At 46.5% G+C, this 17516-nt stretch overlaps 1 protein-coding gene across 1 annotated transcript in view; it reads right to left on the reverse strand.

Moving 5' to 3' along the window:
* The window catches only part of Wtip (WT1 interacting protein), a 24678-nt gene that overhangs the window by 1832 nt on the left and 5330 nt on the right, over positions 1 to 17516 (reverse strand). The window contains exons 2-7 of the mRNA XM_021207824.1: positions 13744 to 13845; positions 7418 to 7485; positions 7223 to 7285; positions 6961 to 7091; positions 5898 to 5949; positions 4968 to 5036 (exon numbers count right to left, since the gene is read on the reverse strand). Coding sequence (XP_021063483.1) covers positions 4968 to 5036; positions 5898 to 5949; positions 6961 to 7091; positions 7223 to 7285; positions 7418 to 7485; positions 13744 to 13845 — 485 coding nt within the window. The remainder of the gene's footprint in view (positions 1 to 4967; positions 5037 to 5897; positions 5950 to 6960; positions 7092 to 7222; positions 7286 to 7417; positions 7486 to 13743; positions 13846 to 17516) is intronic.

Consider the following 17516-nt stretch of genomic DNA (forward strand, 5'->3'; position numbering starts at 1 on the left):
TTGGGAGGCAGAGGCAGGCAGATTTCTGAGTTTGAGGCCAGCCTGGACTACAGAGTGAGTTCCAGGACAGCCAGGGCTACACACAGAAAACCTGTCTTGAACAAAAAAAAAAAAAAAAATTCAAGTTCCAGGCCAGCCACTGCTTTATAGCATGATGCCTCAAAGGACAAAATTCCCAGCACATTTATCAGACTGTGACCCCAGGAGACTGAAGTAGGTGACTGGGTTTGAGTCCAGCCTGGGCTTATCAAAATAATCCAAAGGCTGGAGATCTAGCTCAACAACAGAGTACGAACAGCATACTCAGGATCTGTGCCTAGTGCAGATACACAGACAAGCAGGGCCACACAGTGAGACCCTCTTTCAAATAACCAAAGAAACAAGAAAAAGGAGGCTTGGTCTCTTGTCCATGGAGGAAGTGGTTGAACCACTGAAGAGATTTTGGGTCTTTGGGGGTTATATCCTCAATGGGTCTCTTTGGGAACTTTGACTTTTTTTGTTGTTGTTTTTTCGCGCACGTGCTATTTGTCTGAGTGTGGGTATGCCATGGCATGCCTGTGTAGGTCAGAGGACAACTTGTAGAAATCAGTTTTCTCTTCCTACATGTGGGTCCTGAGGATTGAAATCAGATCCTAAGACTTACTAGCTCCGGTGGCCCCATAGATTCATTCATGTTCTTGAATATGTGGCCACAGGAAGTGGCACTATTAGGAGGTATGGCCTTATTGGAGTAGATGTGGCCTTGTTGGAGGAAGTGTGTCACTGTGTAGGTGGGCTTTGAGGGCTCCTATGCTCAGGCTCCACCCAGTACATTTGGATCAAGATGTAGAACTCTTGGCTCCTCGAGCACAGTGTCTCCCTGGACACTGCCTTTCTTCCCCCAGGATGATAATGAACTGAACCTCTGAAACTGTAAGCCAGTCCCAATTAAAAGTTATTAAAAGCCTTTATAAAAGTTGCCTTGGTCATGGTATCTCTTCACAGTAATGAAAACCCTAACTAAAACAGAGGCTGGAACCAGGGACTGGGGTATTGCTGTGCTAGGCCTGACCATGTTTTTGTTTATAGGAATATGGATTTGGGGACACTGGACATGGAAAGTGGTAGAATGCTTTAAGTGAGGCTATCCTGGAAGGAATATGGAAGACAATGGTGCTGGGGGTGATTTGAACTCTGCAGGATTGGCTTAGAAAGTTTCAGTGGAGAATTTCAGTATGCAGCCTAGAGATCATTCTTGTGATATTTTGGTGAAGAATGTGGCTGCTTTTTGCCCTTGTCCAAAGAGTGTCGAAGGCTAAAATGAAAAGATTTAGATTAATTACAATGAGAAAGGAAATCTCAAAACAGCCTCTGTCCTGTCAGTTATTCTTACAAAGAGCATTTTGATCAAATATAGCAAAAATAGAAAAGAAAAATACAGGGCTGGAGAGATGGCTCAGCAGCTAAGAGCACTGACTGAGGTCCTGAGTTCAATTCCCAGCAACCACATAGTGGCTCACAACCATCTGTAGTGGGATCTGATGCCCTCTTCTGGTGTGTCTAAAGACAGCTATAATTGTGCCCATACATGAAATAAGTAATCTTTAAAAAAAGAAAAAGAAAAATACAAAATGTATGGTTCAAGTATTAAGGGTTACTAGGAAGTAGAATGGAGCTGAATACTGTGTTCAAGGAGATAGGCAGATTAAAGGCCTTCAGGGCAAAATCCCACCCTCCTAAGCTTATTGTTTATGCATTTGCAGTTGTACGAGGGACAGTTCTATCATGTCTGGTTATTGTTCTCATTTGGACATAAGGAGATATGATTGTGTGTCAAACTGACAAGGGACGGATTGTGATGGCTATATCTAGAGTGAACTAGAATCCAGAAATGGGAGAATACACCTTTAATTCCAGGAAGACAGGGGCAAGCAGATCTCTCAGTTCAAGGCCAGCCTGGTACAGAGCAAATTCCAAGTAAAGAAAAGCCTAGGTCCCAGCATGGTGGTATACACCTTTAGTCCCAACATTCAGGCAACACACCATACAGATCTCTGAATGAGATGAAATAGAACAAGGGGCCATGTTCCAACCCCCAACAAGCAGTAGAACTCAGCAGCTTCAGCCATATGGCTTTGGCTTTAGGGTCAAGAGTGGAAGGGGTTAGCTGAACCTAAGAAATTATCAATGACTAAGAAGAGACCAGAATCACTGAGGTGAAAACTTCTGGCAAGTATTTTCTGGGAGCACAAAGGAGCTGTGTTCCAGAGATAGCCAGGATTGTACCTCATGCTGTACCTGGATGTGGTGATGTGTAAGAATCACCCAGCTGGTACTGGTTTTGAAGGCAAGAGGCAAAAAGGAGTCATAGACAGCAGCTGAGGCTTGGCACTGTGAGAGGCCAGGGAAGGTCATTGGTTGTGGAGAGCTTTTTGTGCTGCTTTTAGGAAACTGGTGAGAATATTTACATTGGGCTAGGACAAGAAAGTAGGCTCAAGAAAAATACAGTTGAGGAATGTCTTGATCATCTTGGTAAGTCCCTAGATACAGGGCTAGGACAAGAAAGTAGGCTCAAGAAAAATACAGTTGAGAAATGTCTTGATCATCTTGATAAGTCCCTAGATACAGTGATCACCGGACTTTTATGCCTTGTTGGTTCCTAGACTAAGAACTGACCCTATTTTTTACATGAATGGTATAAAAGCACCTTGGGAAAAAAAAATGAACTTGCTTCAGTGCTTGCTGGAGTCATGCTATTGTGTGGTCTGACTGTCTTTTTTCTTTCATCCTCACTCCCTCCCTCGAGACCCTGTTGACTGACTGAGCAGGCTTGGTCAATTGGTGAAGCCTCCGGCCCAGGACTGAAGGGGTCATGCAAAGAAGCTGAGGTTTGGCACTATGAAGAGAGCCTATGAGAAGCTACTGGTGAAAGTGCAGCCTAGTTTCAGGGGAAGACCCCAGTGTACGGGAGACCCCAGAACCACGTGCAGACTACCAAGAACAGCAAGCAGCAGCAGTGACGTGAGGTCATCCAGAACAGAGAGTGCTGCATTAGAGCCCTGATCACGTGTGGATCCCAAACACTGGGACAAGAAGTTGTCAAGTTGAAGTTGCCTTGGAGACCCCAAGATGTTAGAGCTGCCAGAGCCATGGTATCTGAGGAAAGCTGCTAACAGGGAGTGGAACCAGCTCAAAAGAAAGAATTGTGTTGCAGTCAACAAAGATGAAAGGAGTTGGACATCATACATGGAGATCCAGCTGGTTGGTCTAGTATTTCCTGTTGTATTTTGGAATGCTAATGTATATCTTGTGATATTGGAATTATCTGCTTTTGTATTTTTGGTTTTGACTTTATAGAGCATTAACAGATAAAAGATTATATGAATATCAGAAGAAACTTTGGACTTTTAAACACTTTTGAGACTCTGGTAAATTATGAAGTTGAACAAAATGCATTCTGCATTATATTATGGCTACAAGCCTGTGGAGGCCAGGGAGTACGATGTGGTGATCTGAATAGGTTTAGCATCCCATAGACTCATATGTTTGAAAGCTTGGCTATGGGGGAGATGTGGCCCTGTTGGAGGAAGTGTGTCACTGTGTAGGTGGGCTTTGAGGCCTCCTGTGCTCAGGCTCCACTCAGTTAAATATTTGCCTTTAGAAGAGTTGCCTTGGTCGTGGTGTCCTCTTACAGCAATAAACCCTAACTAAGACAGATGTCCTTTCCTGCTGAGCCATCTCAAAGGTCTCTCCAGCCCCTCTCTGCCTTACTCTTTTTCATTCCAGTTATGAGGTAAGCAGCTTTGGTGCACCATAGGGCCAGATCAAGGTAGCCAATCCACCATGATGGGATAAACCCTAAAACTGAGCTAAATGAACGTTCACTTGTTAAGTTGGTGACTTCGGGGTCTGTTACAGTAACAGGTACTGACAGCATGTCGTCTTCTGAAGAATTTGATGGACACATTTCATCTCCTATACTGCCATACCCAGTCTCCTACCAAAGTCCTCGACTCAACCTGCTTCCTCATGGGTGCCTCCCTGTAACTCCACCTCTTCCATAATTACATGTAATTTTGTTTGGTAAGCCAGGGTTGATATGTAGCCTACCTAGCTTAGAACTTGCAATATTACAGTCTTAGCATCTTGAATGGTGGGATTATTGGCAAGCTGGGTATGGAGGCACACTCCTGTAAACCCAGCACTCAGTTAAGAGTACAAGTTCTAGGGCTGGGCACCTTTAACCCCGGCACTCAGGAGGCAGAGGCAGGTAGATCTCCCAGTTTGAGGCCGGCCTGAGCTAGAAATCAAGTTCTAGGGCAGCCAGAGCTACACAGTGAAATCCTGTCTTGAAAAACTAGAGACAAGTTTTGGGCCAGCCTGAGCTACTCAACCAAGTTCTGAGCCAGCTTAGGTTATATAGAGTTTCTGTGTCAAAAACAAAACAAAAATTCCAGTAGAATCTTGCTGTCTTTTGTCCCGCTGCTGCCCTAGGGAAGTCGGGACTCTGCAGCCTCCATGGCCTCTATTCCAACCTCTGGCAGTTTCACCAGCAACATAAAATCTCTCTCTCTCTCACATACACACACACACACACACACACACACACACACACACACACTAACTTTTCACTACCTCAATCTGCTAATTCTTATTCCCTGTTCAAATCTTAGCCTGGGTGTTACCTCCTCCAAGAAAACTGATTTTCCAAGGTTCTGACAACCCCCTCCAACAGCACACATTGCCTCATGTGGACACTGTCAAGTCTATTTTCCCATCCATTCTCCTAAATAATCCCACCTACTAAAACTGTGACTATCTGAAAGAAAAATGGGTACAGGCAGAGCATGTGTCCACAAGAAAGGAAAAGCTTGCTGGGCAGGTTTGGAACAGAAGCCACAAGAGAGGGTCCATGGACACCCAGAGTGAAATGGGCAACAGTGTGTAGGACAGGCTGTGGTACCTGGGTTTGGGAGCCTGGGGCTTACCTCACAGTGGTAACACTCCACATGGTAGTCTCTGTCCATGGACACCACACGAATGGTTGTCTCACAGCCCTGGAGAAAAAGGCAGGGTTCACAGATGTTCTTCCTGGACCTGGAGCACTATGATCTGTCCATTAAGACACACCTCTCTACAATGTGCCACTGTCGGTAGACACGGTACGCTGGCAGATGTCCAAGAATGAATATTCATGTGCACTGGGCATCTTCCCCGACCCGGCATGTGACAATAAGAAAGTCACATGGGCACTGGCTCACACACTATCTTCACTTCTTTTTTTTTAAGAATTATTTATTTATTGTATGTACATTTGTATACTGCAGCTGTCTTCAGACACATGAGAAGAGGGCATGAGATTCCACTACAGATGGTTGTGAGCCACCATGTGGTTGCTGGGAATTGAACTCAGGACCTCTAGAAGAGCAGTCAGTGCTCTTAACCGCTGAGCCATCTCTCCAGCTCCCCTTATCTTCACTTCTTTAGAGCCAGGGACTCCCACTACCAGCCCTGTTTCCTCAGGAAGCTGACTTGAACACATATAGTTCATGCAGAAGGACCCAAAATTAAGAAGTACATAGGCCAAGGCCTCTCATCTGTTCTGCTGGCCCTATGCCACGCAACATCCACTGCAGGACCAAACTAGCCAGGCAAGCAGCCCTTTCCCTATTACAGGTAATGGAATACGGCAGTGGGACAAGCTAGAAGCAGGCAGCTGCTTCCTTAATTCACCCAGGGCACACCTGTCCCACACCCTGCCCAAACGGCCTACATACTCCTCAGCCCTGAGGAATGTGTAAGACATGGTCACCTTCAACCACTCCTCCTACTGTGGCCCAGGATCTGAGGCCAAACAGGCTAGAATACACAGAGCCTCGAAGTCAGGCACCTGCTGCTTCCAGATGAAGTGTTCCTACCTGTGCAGGGAGGATGGGGCGGGCACAGGAGGCACATTTTGGTGCAAACACCCTGTAAGAATAGAGGAAAATGGACATGTGAGAAGGTGAGTGAGTAGAGACAAGGGTATTGCCCCACCCACCCTGCTGTGTGGACACGGGCTGGTGCAGCTTCTGCCTTCTTGGTGCAAACAGCTGATACAGGTCCTATTTGCCTCCTCCAGAATGGCTTCAGGATCTCTAGACATCTCCTGTGTATACTCTGGCCCCTCATATCCAGACTGAAGCCATCTCTAAGGTAGACCTCTGCTCTACCTCGAGTACTAACTACAAATGCTGGCAGCATCAAACCCCAAACTCAGCAGCAGCACAGGCCCAGAGCTGCCAGCCGGGAGCCCAGAGCCACAGCATACAAACAGTTTGGCTGCTCACGTGACACTAGGGCCCTTCTCTCTTTAGAAGCAAAAGGCCAGACAATCAGGTGAGCTCACTAGGAAGAAGAGGCAAAGGCAGGGGACAAAGGCAGGGGGGCTGGTGGCCAGACTACCCAGAAGAAGGATGAGAAAGCACAAATGCCCCTGTCCTGCCCTTCTAGTTTGATGTGAACCACGCTCAGGCTCATGTTGGAATATGTGCTCCCAGCAGATGATGCTATTTGGGGAGGCCTTTTGGAGGCAGGCTTGGCTAGTGAAGGTGAATCACTAGGGGAAGGAGCTCAATGGTTACAGCTCAGTCCAGGTACCTTCCTAATATCTCTTCTTTCTGCACTACCAAGATGTAAGGAGTCCCATCTCCCTTCTGTCACCAAAACTAGAGCAACACTGTACTTATTAATAATAATAAATAAATCTTTGGGCCAGAGCAAGCAGGGACTGAGTGAGAGGGGTTAGAGTTGACAGAGTTGGGCAGAAGTTCTAAAATTCACTTTCCAACAACCACATAAAGGCTCACAACCATCTGCACAGCTACAATGTACTCATATACATAAAATAAATAAATAAATCTTAAAAACAAAAACAAAAAGAACCAGAGAGGAAGGGAGGGCCATGCTGTGGGCCACACTGCTCCAGCAGGGGAAACTCACGTATGATAATCTCTAACACAGTAAATGTTGTTCTCCACATCCACAGTAAAGGGAACCCCATCCAAGCACTCGTTGCACACTGAGCAGCGGAAGCAGCCCGGGTGGTAGGACTTGCCAAGGGCCTGCAGAATCTGGGGAGACATCAAAAGGTCAGTGCAGGTGGGACACTCAGCACTGCCCCCAAGAGGCTATGGCTCAGGGCCCTACTGGGTCTGGAACAGGAAAAGGGTAGGGGACTCCAGGAGACTAGAGAGGTTCTCACCATCTCCATGATGAGGTGTCCACACACGCTACACTTGTCAGCTGTTTGCTGGAACCCGGAGTACTGAGAGGGGACACAGGATCCAGGACGTCACGTGACAAAGGGGCACTCACTGTCGATGGCCTCAGGTCTGCATGTGAGTCCGAAGGAGGTTCCCGCCCTGCTCCCACCCAGCTTGGCACAGTGGAGACTCACCAGGAAGTCCTCCTGGCAGTACACTTTCTCACCCACGTTATAGAAGGCCTTCCCACGGAGCCGTCTCCCTGGAAGGTAAAGAGTGAAATGCTGCAACCAGGGACAAAGCCCAGCTTGGATCTCAGTACTCATCTCTGACCAGCGTGAAAGGGAAGGTCTCTAAACACCTCTGTAGTGCTATGCTGCTGTTATAAACATTCCAAACCACAATGATGGCTCACACTTGTGAACCAGCATCCCAAAGCTCACAGTAGGACCCAGAAGTCTGAGGACAGCCTACGCTACAGCCTAGGATCTGCCTTGAAAAACCCAGATAATAAAGTTGGATGTAGAGGTACATGCCTATACTCTCAGCACTTGGGATATGGGGGCAGGAGGAACCTGAAGTTCAACAACACTCTTGGCTACAAAGCCACGCTGTACGATAGCCTGGCCTATAAGACACCCCCTCTTAAACAGAAACAAGTATTTCAGAAGAAACTAGAAGAGTTAACAAAACTGTTGGGATACAGCAAATAGAGGAAGGTCCCCTCCCCCACCTCTACCACTTGTCCCTTTACCTCTCTACTGCTCACCTGGCATTCCCATCTACCCGGAGGTGCCAGGAGCTACTAGCAAGGAGAAGGAACTACAACCTGGTGAGGGTGCTTGTGAAAACTATGCAGCCCCATCAAGTACTTTGGTAAGATATTAAGTAGTTTTCTTCTTAAAACAGTTTTGGAGCAGAGTATGGTAGCCCACACCTGCAATTTCAGATCTTAAGAGGAATCAGTAAAAGTTCATGGCCAGCTTGAGATGTACTGGAACACCCCGTTGCATAAAACCCAGAGATGGGGGCACACGTAGGCTACCACATGGCTCAGTGCTAAATTCCCTGCCTAGAATCCCCCAGTTAGGGGATCAGGGTGTGGCTCAGTGGTAGAGCCCCTGCCTAGAATCCCCCAGTGAGGGACTGGGCTGTGGCTCTGGGTTAGATTTCTAGTACCACAAAACAGGTCAAAATATTCGGTCTTGTGCTAGTTCTAGTCAAGTGTATAATAATGAGAGTTGTGGAATTAGTGGTGAGAGAAAAGAGAGAGAAGTAAAGTTATCTGTAATCACAGACATATTACCACATGGTTAGCTATAAACAATCATGATTGTGTTATGCAGAACACCAGTAGTAACCAAGTAACCCTATTACATTTATTGTAATTGTAGGATGGGATTGAAGGCCAGCATACGAAAACCAAATGATTTTTTTGTTTGGGTGTCTGTTTGTTTTTCAAGACACAGTTTCTCTGTGTAGCCCTGGCTGTCCTGGAACTCACTCTGTAGACCAGGCTGGCCCTGAACTTACAGAGATCGCCTGCCTCTGCCTTCTGAGTGTTGGGATTAAAGGCATGCACCATTGTCGCCGCCACCACTGCCGCTGCTGCCACCACCACCAGGCTCCCAAACATATTTTTATTCTGTCAACAATACTGGGAAAATAAAGCTACAATTTTTAAAACTGCATTTATGAGGCTGGAGAAGATGTCAACTTAAGATTGGACACTGCTCTTACAGAGGACTCAAATTAGGTCCCCAGCACTCTCATTAGGTGGCCCATAACTGGCTGTAATTCCAGCTGCAGGGGATCTGATACTCTCTCCTGGCCTTTGGTGACAATAAGCACAAGGAGAGGCTATGCTGGTAGCAGCATGAAAATAGAAAGCAATACTGAGGGATAAACGTAGGAAAATGTGCGTATGCTGCATGCTATAAAACCACACTTGGTTCAGAGAAATCTGAGATGCAGGTACAGATACCTTGGCGGAAAGCCAATTTCCCAGCTCATTTTGCACATCTGGTAAGCAAAGCTGGCAGCTCTTAACCTGGTTTCTCTTTTCCAAGAATGTTTGCAGAGTAAACTCCTCAGGAGACAGAGTCTCAATTGGGGAGAGTGTGACCTTGTTTGCTGTCCAGCATTACAAAGATGAGCTATGCCACTGGGTCAAGATTTGCTGACAGCCTATTGTAAAACGTTGGGGTTCCTCGAGCTCTGTGTGGTAGGGCTTGCTGGAGTCCCAGTTTCTCCAGAAGCTGAGGCAGAGGCCTGCTTAAACCAAGAAGTCTGAGGTCATGCTGGCCAGCACTATGATCCCTCCTCAAAAAACTATTTTTAATTATAATTGCTAAACTTGAGGTTTCTAAGGCTTGCCTTATAGACAGAGTATGCAGCATCCACCAGGAATGCATCCCATCCCATGAGAGTCAAGGGTGAGGCAGAACAGGAAGCACAGGTGAAGACTCTGAACCAGAAGTATGTGTCTTCTGCCAGCATCATGAAGAATGAGGGCTCACCTGCCAGTGTGCTGCAGGGTAAAATTCTGGACCCTTCTGAGCTCACAACTGCTGTGTTCACTTTCACATGCTACCCAATCTCGGCATCTTTTAGTTTTTGTAGAAATTGATTTTTAAAAAGGTGATAAAGAGGGCTGGGGAGGTGGCTCAGTCAGTGAAGTACTCGAACATACCTGTGGCCGAGTTCAATCCCCAGCGTCTACATAAAAAGCCAAGTATGAGGGCATACCATTGTAATCCCAGCATTTAGGAGGTAGAAACAGAAATACCTACAGCTTGCTGACCAGGAACACTGGCCTAACTGGCAAGCCTCAGGTCCCAGCAAGAGACCCCACCTCAAAAAGGGGGTTGGGGTGTGAGAGAGATGGCTCAGAGGTTAAGAGCACTGACTGCTCTTCCAAAGGTCCTGAGTTCAATTCCCAGCAACCACATGGTGGCTCATAACCATCTGTAATGGGATCTGATGCCCTCTTCTGGTCTGTCTGAAGAAATCGACAGTGTACTCACATATATAAAATAAATCTTTAAAAAAAGGTTCCTAAGCAACACTACCTGGGGTGGACCTCTGTACATATACAACTCTAACATGAAACTGTTACCAACCTAAACATAAACACAGCCTAAACTGACTGTGATTGCTCACACCTATAATTCCATCACACAAAAGCCAATGAACTGGTCTTAGTTAAAATTTAACATTTCTTAACAAAAGAATCACTAAAACGGTTTTTAAATCATGCTAAAAGAAATTACTCTGAAAATTCAAATCTGTCAAATAACTTGAACCTTAATGTTTGTCAGTAAACTTCTACAACTCAGTAATTAAAAGGCAAATAACTAGGAGGCAGAGGCAAGACGGTCTCTGAGTTTGAGGCCAGCCTGGTCTACACAAGTTCCAGGGCAGCCAGAGCTACCTAGGTAATTATAGAGACCATAACTCAAAACAAAACACTCAAAACATGGCTTCAAAGATGGCTCGGTGGCTAAGAGCATGTAATAGTCTTGCAGAAAACCTGAGTTCAGTTTCCAGCATCCACAAGGGATGGATGGTTCCCAGTCACCTGTAACTCCAGCTCCAGAGGATCCAACACCTTTGGCCTCCTTGGGCATCTGGGCACACAAATGCATAGTCCACACTCGAAACATGCTCAAACACACAATAATTAAAAATAAAACCCCAAAGAAAAAGGCAAGTAATTCCCAGTTCTATAAAAATAGACAAAAGTTTTGAACAGATTTCCCCCAGAAAATACATATTGGGCTGGCAAAATGTCTCAGCAACAAAAATGCTTGCTGCCACGGCTGGCAACCTGAGTTTGATCCCTGGAACCACATGAGGGAGGAGAGAACTGATTCCTGCAAGTTTTGTTCCATCTCCTGACATACATGCAAGCGCATGGGCATGCATGCATACATAATAAAAATGTAAGTTTTTTTTTAAAAAGAAGATGTATTAATGGCCAAAAAAGTAAACAATAAGATGCTCACTGGAAGCTGCATATTAGACCCATGATGAGATCCTACCCACAGAACTGTCCCTTAGAAAGGCATCAGCACCAGTTACTGTCAGGTGTACAGAACAGTGTGACTCAGGTTTCTAAGGCAACTGTCAGTGAATGGAACAGTTCCTTGGGAAGACAATCCGGCAGCTAAACATATGCATACTCTGTGACCAGAAAAGCCTACTCCTTGTAGTTTACTCAAGAGAAATGGAAACATGAGGATCAGGATCTCTACAGGAGAGTTCACAGCCATCTAGTGTCTATTATCAATTACAGGGAGAGACAGGCTGTGCACTATTCACAGTGCAGTTCTGTCTGGCAGTCACTGTACACCGCTGACACAGATTAAAGAAAAATCACTACCCTGAGAACAGCTGCCCTAAGGGCTGATGACAGCCTGAGGACAGTCCTACCTCAGTCTAGACTTGTCTCAGGAGTTAAAAGCTTCCAGGAATGGTGACTGCATTCAGCCCAGAGGCTGTGTACCAGATGGCAATTAGTTTTCCATACAAGTCTAGAGAGCACAGCTCCAGCTAACCAGTGGCTCCTAGTGGCTGCTCAGCAGAAAGCCTGATTTAAGGCCACATTGAAGGAGAAAGAAATATTCTGAGATTATAGTTGAATAAGGCAAAATAATGGAGATTGAAAAAAAAAAAAAAAAAAAGTAGGGCTGGAGAGATGGCTCAGCAGTTAAGAGCACTGACTGCTGCTCTTCCAGAGGTCCTGAGTTCAATTTCCAGCAACCACATGGTGGCTCACAACCATCTGTAATGGGCCTGGATGCCTTTCTAGTGTCTGAAGACAGCCACAGTATACTCACATAAAATAAATCTTTAAAAAAAAAAAAACTGTGTATGTGTGCATGTGCTCGTGAGAGCCAGAGGTAACACTGTCTGTCTGTCTTGATTGTTCCCCACGTGACTCTTTTGGACAGGCTTCTCTCCCCGACACTGGAGATCATCAACTCGGCAGACAAGCTAGCCAGCAAGTCCCTGGGATTCTTCTGTCTCTGGCTCCCTAGCCCTGGGAATCACAGTTACCACAGCTTTTTTTACATGGATGCTGGGGCTCAAATCAGATTCTCTTCCTTGGGCAGTAAACACTTCACTGATGAGACATCTGCCCTACCCTTCCTCCCCTTTATTTTAAAGAAAATCGTTAATAAAAAAAAAATATTTTTTAATAGATCTAACCATTATGCACTTGATTCTGCTGTGGACAACATTTATGCAGTGGGAATAAGATAAATGTGGATTACTGACTTAACCGAAGGACAGTGAAATGTGAGGCCTAAGAGGGATTTTTCACCTCACAGTAAACAAAGTAGACTGGTCTAAACAGAGCCCTGGAGCAATGGTAGTGCACCTTCAATGCAGAGGGGTGGGTCTGCTGTTGCTTTCTAAGAAATGGTCTTTCTATGTCACCTAAGCTGGCCTTGAACCCTGCTTCTACCTCAGCCTCCCGACTGCCTGTATCACAGGCATGAGCAGCTGTCTTCATGTCTTCACACTCTCCCAAAAGCAGCTTTACTCTGACTCAATACTAGGCACTATACTGGGTACTGGCTGGTTCTGTGTCAACATGACACAAGCTAGAGTTAAGGAAATGCTTCCATGAGACAATCTGTAAAGCATTTTCTCAATTAGTGAGCACCAGGGAAGGTCCCAATCCATTATGGGTGGTGCCACCCCTGGCCTGGTGGTTCTGGGTTCTATAAGAAGGTATACTGAGCAAGCTATGAGGAGCAAGCCAGTAAGCAGCACCCTCCATGGCCTCTGCATTAGCTCCTGCCTCCAGGTTCCTGCCCTGTTTGAGTTCCTGTCCTGACTTCCTTCAATGATGAACAACAATATAGAAGTGTAAGCCAAATAAACCCATTTCTTCCCTACCTGCCTTTTGGTCATGGTGTTGCATCTCAGCAATAGAAACCCTAAGACATACTGTGATAAATATATATACCAAAATATCCCATGCAGGGACTGAAGATGGCTTAGTAGTTAAGAGCATTTGCTGCTCTTACAAAGGTAAGAGCTTCATTTTGAACACCCACATGATGACACACCCATTCACAACCCCAGATCCAGTGGATCCAACAGGCATACATGGTGCACACTCATGCACATAAGCAAATCTAAAAAACAAAACAAAAACAAACAAACAAACATTTAAAAACATTAGCCCCATGTGCAGACAGATTCAAGTTCCCTCATCCCACACCCCCATCGCCCCCCCCCCAGGCAGAGCAGTACCCTGTGTGGACAGAAGCACCATGGCCAAGGACCGGAGAGGAGCCTTTCTGACAGCCAGCAAAGGCTCCTTCCTCAGGCCCAGGCCTCCCACATATGCCAGGCCCAGAAACCAAGGGGCCACAAACCATGTACACAGGGAAAATGTGTGACGGTGGCAGCCTCCTCTGCCCCAGAGCTGAGAGTTTCCTCTGGCTGAGGCTTGGGTGCAAGGGAGTGACAGAGGCAGAGGAGATGGGTGGGTGTTACCTACCGCAGGAGTCACAGATGAAGCAGTCGGTGTGATACAGGCTCCCCATCGCCTGGCACGCCTGCCTCGCTCCGTAGATGCCGAGGCCACACTTGATACAAATGCCTGTGAGGGAGGAGCAGAGGAGCAGTGGCTGGTACTATGCACTATGGAGTTGGGTGGACTGCCAGGCTCCTAGTCAAGTGTCCACCTGCCTTATCCTCCCAAACTGACCTCCCAGGGCCTGTGTCACCAGGTCCCTAACAACTAACATTCAGCTACAGGGGTGCTGCTCTAAGTCAAATGTGCAAGATCCCCACTGGCTCATGTTCTAAGCACCTGGCTGGTGTCACTCTTTTGAAAAGTAATGGAAACATAGGGACATGGTGCCTGGCTGCAGGTACAGGCTACTAGGGGCAGGTCTTGGAGGCGGCAGTTCAACTCCGCTTTTTGGTGCAAACGTTCCTCTTTCTAATCCACTGAGACATGAGACCCTGCCCTCATGCCCCTGCCATTACCAACAGGGCATCACCAGCCAGCATGCGTTCCTTGTCATGTTACACAGTACAAAGTCAAAGTCATTTCCTCCTTGAGTGGTTTCAGCCAGGGAGCTGGCCAGTGACTAGAAAGCCAGCATATACAGACAGCACTCGGGGTCAGCTACTGCTGCCTGAGCATCCCAAGAGTTTCACAGAGCACAGGCAGAGCCTGCCTGACATCCGCCATCAGCTATGAATGACATCAGCACTAGACCTAGAAATGGCACTCCATGCCACTCCACCTCCGACTGAGACAACCTTCCTGCTGCCTTTGAACCAAATCCTACTCTTCAAAATAACTACGCACACCACACAGGTACACTCAAAGGCATCACCTCCCTTGACAGGTGCCCTTCCCCATCTGTATAAGATTCCCATGTTCCCTAGGCCATTCCAGAGACATCGACAGCCTACTGCCTGCCTGCCTGCCTGCCTGCCTGCCTGCCTGCCTGCCAAAATTGCAGTGCAGAAAAATCCCCAGCACCAAGAGCTGAGTATTCCAGAGAAGGGTCACACAGCACAAGTTACACAATGTCAGATGATGCATACCTGTGACCCCAGTAATCAAGAGACCTAGGCAAGAAGATAGCTCAAAGTTCCAGGCCAGCCTGGGCTACACAGCATGTTGAAGGCTAGCCCAGGGTCTATATGGAGATGCTGTCCCAAACCACCACCACCAAAAAACAACAGTAATGATGATGGTGGCAATGTTGGATGGAAATAAATGCTGTGGAGAAAAGTAAGGCTCATTAAGACTAAACTGAGGGACTGGAGAGGTGGTTCAGTGGTTAAAACTGCTGGCTGTTCTTGCAGAGGACCTGGGTTCAATCCCCAGCACCCACTTAGTTCACAATTCCAGTTTCAGAGGGCCCAATGCCCTCTTTTAACCTCTGGGGGGACCAGGCATGCAAGTAGTGCACATACCTACATACATGCAGGCAAAACACCCATACATATAAATCATCAAAACAGAAAAGACCCAGGGCTGAGGAGATGGCATAGTGTTTAGAACACTTCCTAGAACACAGATGGTCTCTCACAGGCACAGAAACTCCAGTTCCAGTTCTTCTAGCCTCCTCAGTCACTGCATACACATAGTGCACATACAGGTAAGCAGGCACACATATTCACAAATCAGTAAAAGTAAAAATGAAAGTTTACAAAGAATCTTTAAAAAAATAATAATAATAATTGTATGACAGTTGGGCATGGTGACACATGCCTGCAGTTCCAGCACTTAGAAGACAGGCCAGCTACACAATGAGCTGGAGGCCAGCACGGGCTATACAAGACCTTGCTTCAAACAAAAGAAAGAATAAATCTAGGCCAGGTATGTTGGTACACGCCTAACTCAGGCCAAAGTAGGAGCATCTCAGGGCCAGGGACAGTCTGGGCTCCATGGAAAGTCCCAGAAAAGCACAGCTGCATAGCATGATCTATCTGGTGTGTAAACTCATAAATCTAGGGGCTTAGGGTTTCAAGTTAGTGGCAATGTATGTGTCTGACATGTGTGAGCTCTCCCCACCCACACACCTGGAGGTGTGTGATTTTTACACAGGATGGTAAGAGAGGATCCTCTGTAGTCTTCACAGCATGAGCTGGAAGGACAGTACTTTCTATGCAGGGATCTGGGGATACTGGATAGGACAGGGGACCACACGGGCAGGCCAGATTGGGGGAGGGGGCAGAGGACTAAGCAGCAGTGTTAGGAGGAGGCCTGGCTCTAAGCCTTGTGCACTGTTAACCCAGGTGTCCAGGAGACCCAAAAGGCTACTCTCTTTAGTTACCCCGTATCTCTGGTTGTTTGCATGAGAATGGCCCCATAAAAAAAGAAAGAAAGAAAGAAAGAAAGAAAGAAAGAAAGAAAGAAAGAAAGAAAGAAAGAAAGAAAAAGAGAAAAAGAAAAAGAAAAAGAAAAAGAAAAAGAAAAAGAAAAAAAAAGAAAAAGAAAAAGAAAAAGAAAAAGGAAAAGAAAAAGAAAAAGAAAAAGAAGAAAAAAATTAGCTGGGCGTGGTGGTGCACGCCTTTAACCCCAGCACTTGGGAGGCAGAGGCAGGCAATTTCTGAATTCGAGGCCAGCCTGGTCTACAGAGTTAGTTCCCAGACAGCCAGGGCTACACAGAGAAACCCTGTCGAGAGAGAGAGAGAGAGAGAGAGAGAGAGAGAGAGAGAGAGAGAGAGAGAGAGAGAGGCCCCATAAGCTTGTGTGTTTGAATACTTGATCCCCAACAGGTGAAGCTATTTGGGAAGGATCAGGAGGTGTGGCCTTGCTGGAGAGGGTTTTTGAGGTTTCAAAGACTCAGGCCATCCCCAGTGTGTTTTCTCTGTCTCCTGCTTTTAGATCATAATGTGAGCTCTCAGGCAGGTGTATTGCCTTTAATCCCAGCACTCAGGAGACAGACACGGGCAGATCTCTATGAGTTCCAGGCCAGCCTGATCTACACGGTGAGTTCCAGGACAGCGAGGGCTGATAGAGACCCTGTTTCACATAAATAGATAGATAGATAGATAGATAGATAGATAGATAGATAGATAGATAGATAGATAGATAGATAGATAGATAGATAGATTAGATAGATTAGATAGATAGATAGATAGATAGATAGATAGATAGATAGATAGATAGATAAGTAAAAGCTGTGAGCTCTCAGCTGTTCTGTGGCCATGCCTTAACTCTACCATCATGCACTCTAACCCTCTGCTTTAATGTGGGGCCTGGGGAAGTGAACTCAGGTCAGGCTTAGGCTTAGTAGAAAAGACGGTAACACAAGGAGTCATCTCACCAGCCCTCTTTGCATTGCTCCAGCTGGCTTCCCTACCCTGGGTTTAAGCACTCTCAATCTATCTCCCAAGCAGCATGTGTTAGGCTATGTGCCACCACACCTGGTCTGTTCCCTCATCTTGATCACCCTTGACACACTACTAGACTTTTCTTGCTAGAATAAAAGAAATCTTCCTTCCAATCTTCTCCCACCCCACCCCCAAGAAACAAACATTCCCATTCACTTGACTAAATCACAGAAATCAACACTGGAAGTTGGGGGTAGGGAGGCCAGGTGTGGTGGCGTACATCTTTAATTCCAGCACTTGGGAGGCAGAGGCCAGCAAGTTCCTATGACTTTAAGGCCAGCCTGGTCTATTCGATAAGTTCTAGACCAGCCAAGGCTATATAACAAGATGCTGTCTCAAAATATTAAAAAGTAGCCGGGCCTGGTGGCGCAGGNCTTTAATCCCAGCACTCGGGAGGCAGAGGCAGGC

The sequence above is a fragment of the Mus pahari genome, chromosome 1 (assembly GCF_900095145.1).
Source record: "Mus pahari chromosome 1, PAHARI_EIJ_v1.1, whole genome shotgun sequence".
Taxonomy (NCBI): domain Eukaryota; kingdom Metazoa; phylum Chordata; class Mammalia; order Rodentia; family Muridae; genus Mus; species Mus pahari.